Genomic DNA, 9,035 nt, shown 5'->3' with positions numbered 1-9,035 from the left:
AGTTTGAGAACCATGAATGATCACAAATTAAATAAAAAGTGTAAGATCACAAATTGACCTAGAAGTTCCAAAAACTGAAAAAAAAATTATGATAGTGAGCATTTAAAATTATAACTGTTTAAAATAATGAGCTAGAAAATTCACTAGTTGTATGTTATTTCTATCATCTAAAAAGTTAAGTATTTCCAAATTTCTTTAAATTTACCAAAAGTTCGACTGGGTCCATTTTGAAATATTAAACTCTTAACAAGTTGTTTATAATGATTACTAAAATCAATGCAAACGTTGAGCACCGGAGTTCATACCGTAATGTGGAACATGACGGTAGGCAGGCACGTACGCCTGACGACGCCTCCCTTGTGAAGAGCTCAAAATGGCACTGATTCAAAATTTTCAGATTCTCCCCTTCAACTGTAATACTTTAAAGGAACATATTCCCCTTCTAAACGAACTTCTGAAAATCTGCTCTATTATTCAAACTCCGTAGATCATTGAAAAAAGGAAGAAGAAGAAGAAGGATGACAGGTAATCACGAATGTATTGCTCCGAGCAATCGGATTTTAGATTTTCGGACATACACACCAGCTCATCTAAATTTGATGAGGGTTAGAGGTTACTCAATCTATCCACCCCCTTACAAGGTAAGCTCTCGGAATAAGGGAACATCTGTCATCTGGTTCAGGAATAAGAGGGAAGGAAAGATAAACTCGAATATGAAGGGATCTTGTCAAACCACATTGAAATCTGCACTTTCACTCAAACATACTCATTTTCGAAGAATTCGGTGATAAACTTGATAAGATGATAAGCGAAGAGAGAAGATGTTGAGCTCTATGATTATATAGGAGTGGCTCCTAATTTGTACTCTTCTTATCACAAGATTTTGGAAATGTGAGAATCTGGTTGAGACTATAGAAACTCGATATCAATTCAATTTTAGGCGCAAAAATGTATGCCTTTTTAATGCCCACACACGAAATTATTGCCATTTTTATATAGGCATTCTTTACCAAAAACTATAAGTTATGAGCTTCAAATAGGTTTCCAAAAAATTAATTAATCACATCGGAAGCATAATTCAAAATGTGGTATTTAAAATATTAAAAATAATATGGATGCACCAAAATGTGAATATTCAATCACATGGGAATGTGTTTAAAGACAAAGAGTGATAATTGATAGGGATGAGATATGCGCGGGAAAGATAATCAGAGGGTTTGAGTCAGTTTGAGCAGCTAGATGATGAGATGGAGATTCGAAGATGCACTTTTCTTCTTTTTCACTCACAAATGACGACAATCTGTGCCTCAAAATCTAGGGTTCTGCTGCTGACGATTCTCGATATTTTGTATGTACTTTTGAATCTTATTGGTGATTATATTGAACTGTAAATCTTTCCTCATACCCCAAAAATCATGTAAATTTCAAAAATGTCGCAGAAGTACAGCACGCGGTCTCAAAACGACCGAAATTTCGGAGCTACAGTACCCTCAATTATTTTGCAATTATATTTTTTCCATGAGTTTCTTGGATTTTTGTTCCCACATTTGTAGTTTTTGCATTAAAACCGTTAAGCAAAAGCCCAGTGGAACTTTGCAAATATTTATATGACTGTAGCTGAAATGTTTCGGTAGTGGGGAGACCTTGTACCGTATTTTGAGTCAAAAATTAAAAATCCCACAGAAACATAATAAATTGTACAGTGCAACTCCTGTATTACATAGACGTCTAAATATTATGATAGATTTCGCCTAAAATGGGTCTCGCCACGCGGTCAACGAGATACTGTAACTTGCACCGATTTACAAGAGTTTCAGTAACTCGCTGTCCGAGCGGCGAGACCCACGAAAATTCTTGTTTTTAAAAATCTAATAATAAAAAAAATATGTGAGTGACATCATACTTAGACACCAACTAAAATATTATTCAAAAAACTTTACTGGAGAAGAACTCGTATTTCTACCGTAACCAGCAAGGCGTCCAGGATTTTCGTTTGACCTAGAAAATGTTGTGAGAAGCCTTATTCCATCTCGGATTCCATGTTTTGATTCGTGCATGTGTACTTTTTCAAGGAAACATACACCTGGTCGAGGTCATCAATGTCCTTCTGTGAGAGGTGTTAGTCATTGGAGGGGGACCGTTGTGTACAGTATTCACTTTTTATGGAAAAAATTATATAATAGAGAAGTGTATTGAATATTCTTTAGATAATATTCAGTTATACAAAACCTACGAATTCTTGATTGAAAATTTTTATATTTTTTCAGGGAAGCACCATAAAACTACCGTAATCCTTCAGGCTTCAGACTTCAAATTGAGACATTTTACCTTGATTAAATCAGAGTTTTGTGTGCCAGCCAATATGTGCATACGGAGAGGGGGGGGGGTCGTAAAATTTTATGAGAAGCAGATGACAATCAACCGGTAGATGGAAGGAGAGACATGTTGGAATGAATTATTTATTATCTTTCACCCAATGTGAGGGATATGTTCCCTCAAAATAAGTGGGGTTACATCTACTTTATTTTAACAAAAACATTAATTTAAATATTTGATCTATTACATCGTTCTTCTGCATCGTTATGTAGCTTGTAAGCTGGAAGATAATGTTCTCGGCCATCAGATGACACAATTCGAAGGGCTGGGTGTTTTACAGTGTTGTCCCGACCACCAAGTGAAGTGTAACCCTAGAAATTGGAACTTATCATAAAAGTTTAAAGTTGCCAGTTCTAAACCTGGTCATACAGCTTGCAATACGGCACACAAAGACCTCTCAGCATATGCCATACATCGGTATACGTCCAATTAAGTATTGGGCATACTCGGAGAACTTGCGGCCAATCTGAATCAGTCCATTCGACTGGAGTTTTCATATATTTCCCATTTGGATCTGTTGCTCGACTGCCCATCAGCACTGGAATGATGGAAGGGCGCGTCTTTTTCAGTGCTGCAAGTCCGGTTTTCAATGGTCCAGGGAATTCGAGAACTTGAATGTTATAGCTGAAATACGACGTGGTTGGAATAATTAAAATTATACAGTAAACTTACAACTTCGCCGCGTCTATGATGAATTGGGTGGCTTCTGGGAATTGATCTTCCACCATGATATGGAATCCTTGGATCGGAGTTGACGGACCGTATTTCCTGAAAAAGAATGGAATGTATGAATGACAATTTTTTGAATTCAAACTTACTCGTCTACTTTTAGTCTCAATAAATGCAATAGAACAGTGCAATCTTTTCCACCATTAAACGACAGAGCAATCTGCTCCAGAGGGTATTTTTCGACAATTTCCTCCACAATACTTTCAGCTTCATTTAGCTTTTGAATAAATTCTATTTGATTCTCAGAGGCTTTTCGTTTTTTAAATGCTTTCCACTTTGTTACAATATCAAGCCATGCATGACTATCATAATAGACAATGTGTCCGGCGAGAAGTTCACGGAGTGACGTCACAACTGCTTCCATTGTTTCTGATGATTCAGTTTCAATTGTGAGTTTGGTTTTGAAGAATCTGAAATTTTAAATTTTATCTTAAAGAAATGCTCATAACTAAAACTTACTTATTCTTCAACTCTGGATAACTTCCAATTTGCACATTTCGATCTTCAAACTGAGCAGCCAAGTCGGTCAGCTTTTTCGAAAAATCAAATTCGTCTAGATCAGTGTACAACGTCTCGAAGCACAGAGACTGACGTTCTTCGATCGGGAATAATTGATCTTGAAGCTCATCAAATGCTCTTTCACAGAATTTTGGAACTCCAGGCAAAGCAACAACATTCGATATACGAACAACGGGAAACGTGCTCAAAGATCCATTGATTTTCTGAGTACCCCATAGGAGTTGCGACATTTTTGGAATCTGAAAAAAGGAAAAATATAACATTTGAAATTAAGAAAGCTTTTACAGCGATTTTTTCAACTGTTTTTTAAATGTGGATGAATTTGAAAATCTTAATACGGGAAGTATTCATAGAATATTTACTGTTGCAGATAGTTCAAAATTTTGAAAACAAATATAACTTGTTACCAGGAAGTTTTTCGACCAAACATTTGTTGATCAACTTTCTTTGGTCTGTGCGTCAAATAAAAACTGGATTTTGCGAAAGAAAATTTATTCTGTGGGAGCCATCTAGACTATTTCAGAGAAAAAGGAATGCTCATAGAACACGAACACTTTTTTTTGAAAGCTTTGATAACTTTTATTTTTAAGAGAAATACATTTTTTTATAATTTCTAATTTCAAAAGAAAATATTCTACAGGATCCAACTTCAACGTTTGTTCCGCGATTTTTCTCGCGCAATCTACGTCTCTTAATGTGATTAATCTAACAACTGTCACGTATTTTAGAAATCTGCATATTTATTCAACTCACAGTACAAAGTTTTTCAGTGGCCAAACGAACAGCCTCTTCGAGTCCTTCTCCAACACCTTCGGCTCGCTTTTTTGCAGTGTACGTTGGAAGAAACCGATTGACAGCTTGACGGATTTCATCGGAAAATTGCATTTGATCTGTGAACGCGTGGGCGAGTCCTGAATATGAATACATTTTATGGCAATTAACGGTGTCGGTTTTTCGATTAAAAAAAAATTGAAAACGAAATTTTTTTTGATGTTCCAGAGAATCGAAAAACCGGAAATTTTTTGTTTTTCGATTTTTTTTAAATATCGAAAAATGACAATCAAAATAGTTTTTATACAATTATTACGGAAACACAATCTTATGGGAATGCGCATTGCGCAAGATATTTGACGCACAAAATGTCTTGTAGCAAAAACTACAGTAATCCTTTAAATGACTACTGTAACGCTTGTGCCGATTTACGGGCTCAACATTTGAAAAAAAAAATTTCGAACATTGACAAAAATATTCCATTTTCTTTTGTTTCTTTTTTTAAAATAATTTTTTCTTGATTTTCATTTATTTGGAAAATCGAGCCCGTAAATCGACACAGGCGCTACAGTAGCCATTTAAAGAATTACTGTAGTTTTCGCTACGAGGAGAATATAATTTTTTGATTTTTTTTAACTACAAGTTCCAATATTTTTAAACAGTAATCTTACCTAAATATGTTTTATCATCATGAGTCGGCCCAACACCACCACTTGTGATCACATAGTCGTATGCCCCAGAGGCAGACTGAACTTCGCGAGAAATTTCAGAAATATCATCTCCAATTACAGAAATCTGAAAATGACTTCACAATTCCTTCATGTTTTTCCTCCAACTTCACTTACTTTCCTAATGTTTACACCTAATTTATGCAATCTTTTGCATAGAAAATGGGAATTTGTATCTCTTGTTGTCCCCTTCAGAATCTCATCGCCGATCACCAGAATCGCTGCGGTTTTCCGTTGTGGCATCCGTGGAGTTCTGAACATTGCGCGCATCTTTTGAAAAGTATAATGTGAAAAACGGAGAATATCTTTTAGAAGTATAAGCTTGAAAAATTCTACACAATTCAACTGAGCTGCGATAATTGTTGTGGTAAAATATCCATTGAACCGGTAAAAAGAAAGACATCAAGAACATGTTCATATTGATTGATAAGGAAACTTTCAGGCTAGCATGTAGTCTTTTACATAACATGAATAGAGAAAGAACAAATAAATTAGATCGGGCTGAAATTCTAGTACAATCGGGCTGTGAAAAATAAATGGTTTTACCGGAAAAAAAATACAAGCACTGGACAATTTATATACAAATAAAATTGAACCGGTCTTTTAGAACACTTTTCATACAGCATAAGTCATTTCCACAATATCACGAGCAATATTTTTTCCCGAGTCGTTCGAAACTGCATCCTTGAGACGAGCGGCAATTTGGGCAATGTTACGATTTTTGGCAAGCTGGAAAATATTGCGTTTACAATGTTTGTTATTTCTAGAAAACTCACTCGAATAACTGAGGCATCTCCCCACATGACTGTAACTAATGCTTGAAGCAGACGAATGATGGCGTCTTCACCCAAATATCCGAATGAGTCGACGCTTTCGATTCCCTTAAAAATAGAAGATATTGTTAAATTCTCGAATCTGAAGAATTACGTTCAAAATGGCTCTCAATAAGTCTTCCTTGGGTCCCAGCTGTTCGCATTGCTCGGATTGTTGCAATAAAGCAAGAGACCAGTTGGCAAGAGCTGTAGCAGCAGACATTTGGAGAACCGTCTTTTCATTAAGAACTTGACGAACAACCAGTGGGGCTAGAGTAGAGAGCTCGGTGGAAGCAAACAGGTTGCGACCGACTGGATGCGAAAATGCATTTGCGATGCATCTGTAAATAAATTACAACGATTATATCTTGACGAAAATATATATTTGTTCTTACCTACAAACCAGAACCTTCAAAGCCACATCAGCCGGATCTGACACAAGAATAGCAATTAATCTTCCGACAAGTTCCTGACCACGTTCACGATCACAGAAATACGAATTCAGTGAATGATGAGTTAGTGCGATTCTCAGAAAATCAAGAACTGGCGTCAAGTGCTCCACTGGCCATTGTAGAGACATTTCGAATGCAGACTGCGTGACTTCTGATGAATAATTCGAAGAGGTTGGGAGAACAAAAAGTTCCTCAAGGCCATTAATCTGATCAGGATTCAATTGGAATGCATCCTGCTTTTCATTTAGCTCTTTCAGTTTTGCAATTGCTTTCTCGCCTTTTCCAGCAAGCCCAATCTGAATACATTGAATTAAGTATGTTGAATTTTGAGGAGAAGAATTAGAAAACGTACAATGTAAAAATCAGGAACTGGAACCAATGGTCCACGTGGTTTCTTCTTGTTTTGTGGAAGAGATGATAGAGGAACGGCATGACTTCCAGTATTTTCAGGTGCGGACGCACGATATCCACCGTCTCCGGTAAGAGGATCACCAGAAAAACCAGTGTCAAAGCCACTCGAGTTTGATGCTTGAGGTACGTATCTTCCGGATCCGGTGAAAGGATCTGCACCGTGACCGCCAGAATTCGACGAACCTGGAATTCAAATATTGAAATTGTGGAGTTATTGATTTCTTTATTTCAATGAACCTTGAGGTACATATCTTCCTGGTCCAGTAAACGGATCCTCATATCCAGACTGAGCAGAAGCAGCTCCTTTCGACAACTTGTCCATCTCCTGACTGATCATTCCAGCAAGAGAAGGGATAACGCTCACAGGAAGTTGATGTCTCTCCACAAAGCGTTGAGCAGCAAACTGAGGGCTCTCATTCACGTTGAATGGCATTTGCTTGTCCGGCTCGCCTTTTCCAAAATTAACACCTAATGCGTAATCGTACTCTTTTCCGTCGACTATAACTTTTTTGCCAGATTTCAAGTCAAATGCCCGAGCTTCTGGAATACGGTCCTGAAATAAATGAAAATCAACATTGAAACATATTAATGGAAAAAGCAAACCTTGATGAATCTAGTAATCTCCTCCAGATAGTGAATTGGCAAATTATTCTCACTCAAAAACTCTTGAGCACAAAGACCCGGATCTGTTCCCTTTTTGTATTTGAGATTTAGTTGAGTCGGTCGATCGTCTATGTCAACTTTGATAGTGACAGTTTCATGCTCTTCTTGCTTCATCCTTTCCGTCTTCGCAGTAAGCTTTGCGACAACTTCTGCATCAAATGCATCTAAGATATCATCGTCAGCTTTTCTATTCTTATCAGTGGTCATGATATAGATCCGTCCATCACTTCCAGCCACAGCGATATCGGAATTTAATAAAACTTTAGCATCCCAAGTGTTCGTAGTTGGTAATTGAATAACTGCTTCAGAAACAATTGCCAAATTTCCATCTTTGCCTCCATCTATTGCCCAAAATTCAAGTGTTCCGTCTTCACCAGTTGTTAATATGTGGGAATCGCTCAATGTCATACTATAAATGAATTCATGTGCCTGAGTTGCAAATTTTCTGAGAATCGACGCTGATGCAACATCCCAATGAATGATATGTCCATCGTTTCCAGCAGATAAAAAGTGAGAGCTTGATAATACGACGAGAGCTCGCACGACATCAGTATGGCCTTTGAAAACTGAGAGAGTGGTATCTCCAAACCACATACGAATTGTTTTATCAGCACTGGCAGATAGATAAGTGTTGGGAAGATCCGGGAAAGAAGCGAGAGCCCACACAGACAAGGTATGGCCTGGACAAACAATAGTCTGGAACTAATTTAACTTTAAAATCCAGTAAAAAACGATTAAAAATATATTACAGTGAATGACGACGAGTTCAACTCGGTAATCGGCCAGATGATGACGTTGGAATCCCACGAACCACTCAGCATGTGAGTCGCTTTTTCGTTAATGTGAAGACAGCAAACTGAAATTATTCATTTTGCACTTTTGAATATTTTTTAAAGCAAAAATACCATTCTGTTTATGCTCATTGAAAATTGCATATGGTTCCGCCTGACTCGGGCCAAAAACTGCAATTGTTCCATCTCTTCGGCCAACAAAAAGTCTCCATCCGTCCGCTAGTTCAGCGTATGCAATGGAGTTCACAGTTATTCCTTTCGGTTGTTCAAAGGCGTGCGTTTTCGTATACTGTTTTCCTTTTTTTGCCCAAAATTTAACCGTCTCATCACGACCACCCGATATCAAGCATCCGCCTTGAGTAACTGCCAAAGCCTTTGTGTCGGATTTGTGGGCTTCAATAACATGGGAAATTGTGTACTGTGGCATCTGCAAAATAAATTCCACTTCAATTCGGCAAATTCTAAAACTCACACTTTCCGTTTCCATTGGCACGTCACCGAGACCGTCATCTGCCATTATCTGAAGAATAGCTTTTAATTAAAGTTAATCAACAAAAAAATATAACGAAATTGAGAAAAATCCGAAAAAGTTTTGATGACAAACTGCAAACGATGCTCCGAACTAACGCCACATGGAAGAGGATTTCTACGACCCCGCAGTAGGCAAATTTGCGGGAATTCAAAATTTAACACTGATAGGATGCAATTTTTTGGAGAAGGGCATTCAGATTCGCTTAAATAAATATTTGAAGTTTCACAGAACATCAAGACTTTGCAAAGAGT

The 9,035-nt window shown here is 37.4% G+C and overlaps 2 protein-coding genes across 7 annotated transcripts; both read right to left on the bottom strand.

Moving 5' to 3' along the window:
* Positions 1 to 2,408: 2,408 nt before the first annotated feature.
* On the bottom strand, positions 2,409 to 5,393 carry flad-1 (the record flags this gene model as incomplete). Of its 4 annotated transcripts, none has more annotated exons than NM_001027115.3 (8): positions 2,409 to 2,687; positions 2,736 to 3,000; positions 3,049 to 3,144; positions 3,195 to 3,515; positions 3,565 to 3,863; positions 4,378 to 4,535; positions 5,067 to 5,190; positions 5,241 to 5,393. In NM_001027115.3, 8 exons carry the CDS (start codon positions 5,391 to 5,393, stop codon positions 2,544 to 2,546), a joined length of 1,560 nt encoding a protein of 519 aa, NP_001022286.1. The 4 variants fall into 4 exon arrangements, with proteins under 4 accessions (NP_001022286.1, NP_001022287.1, NP_001254233.1 ...); NM_001027116.5 differs by having other exon boundaries at positions 2,544 to 2,687; positions 5,241 to 5,366; NM_001267304.3 differs by lacking the exons at positions 5,067 to 5,190; positions 5,241 to 5,393 and having other exon boundaries at positions 2,544 to 2,687; positions 4,378 to 4,509.
* Positions 5,394 to 5,422: 29 nt separating this feature from the next.
* ufd-3 lies at positions 5,423 to 8,777 on the bottom strand (the record flags this gene model as incomplete). Of its 3 annotated transcripts, none has more annotated exons than NM_063746.5 (10): positions 5,423 to 5,852; positions 5,900 to 6,004; positions 6,051 to 6,276; positions 6,331 to 6,683; positions 6,740 to 6,981; positions 7,036 to 7,351; positions 7,402 to 8,157; positions 8,211 to 8,317; positions 8,367 to 8,679; positions 8,725 to 8,777. In NM_063746.5, the coding sequence occupies 10 exons, from the start codon at positions 8,767 to 8,769 to the stop codon at positions 5,739 to 5,741; spliced, it is 2,577 nt and encodes an 858-aa protein (NP_496147.1). The 3 variants fall into 3 exon arrangements, with proteins under 3 accessions (NP_496147.1, NP_496146.1, NP_001254232.1); NM_063745.4 differs by having other exon boundaries at positions 5,524 to 5,852; positions 7,402 to 8,163; positions 8,725 to 8,772; NM_001267303.3 differs by lacking the exons at positions 6,740 to 6,981; positions 7,036 to 7,351; positions 7,402 to 8,157; ... (1 more) ...; positions 8,367 to 8,679; positions 8,725 to 8,777 and having other exon boundaries at positions 5,739 to 5,852; positions 6,331 to 6,515.
* Positions 8,778 to 9,035: the final 258 nt, after the last annotated feature.

Source organism: Caenorhabditis elegans, chromosome II, assembly GCF_000002985.6.
Source record: "Caenorhabditis elegans chromosome II".
Classification (NCBI taxonomy): Eukaryota; Metazoa; Nematoda; class Chromadorea; order Rhabditida; family Rhabditidae; genus Caenorhabditis; species Caenorhabditis elegans.
The sequence above is the reverse complement of the archived record's forward strand: the minus strand, read 5'-3'. Positions and strand labels throughout refer to the sequence as shown.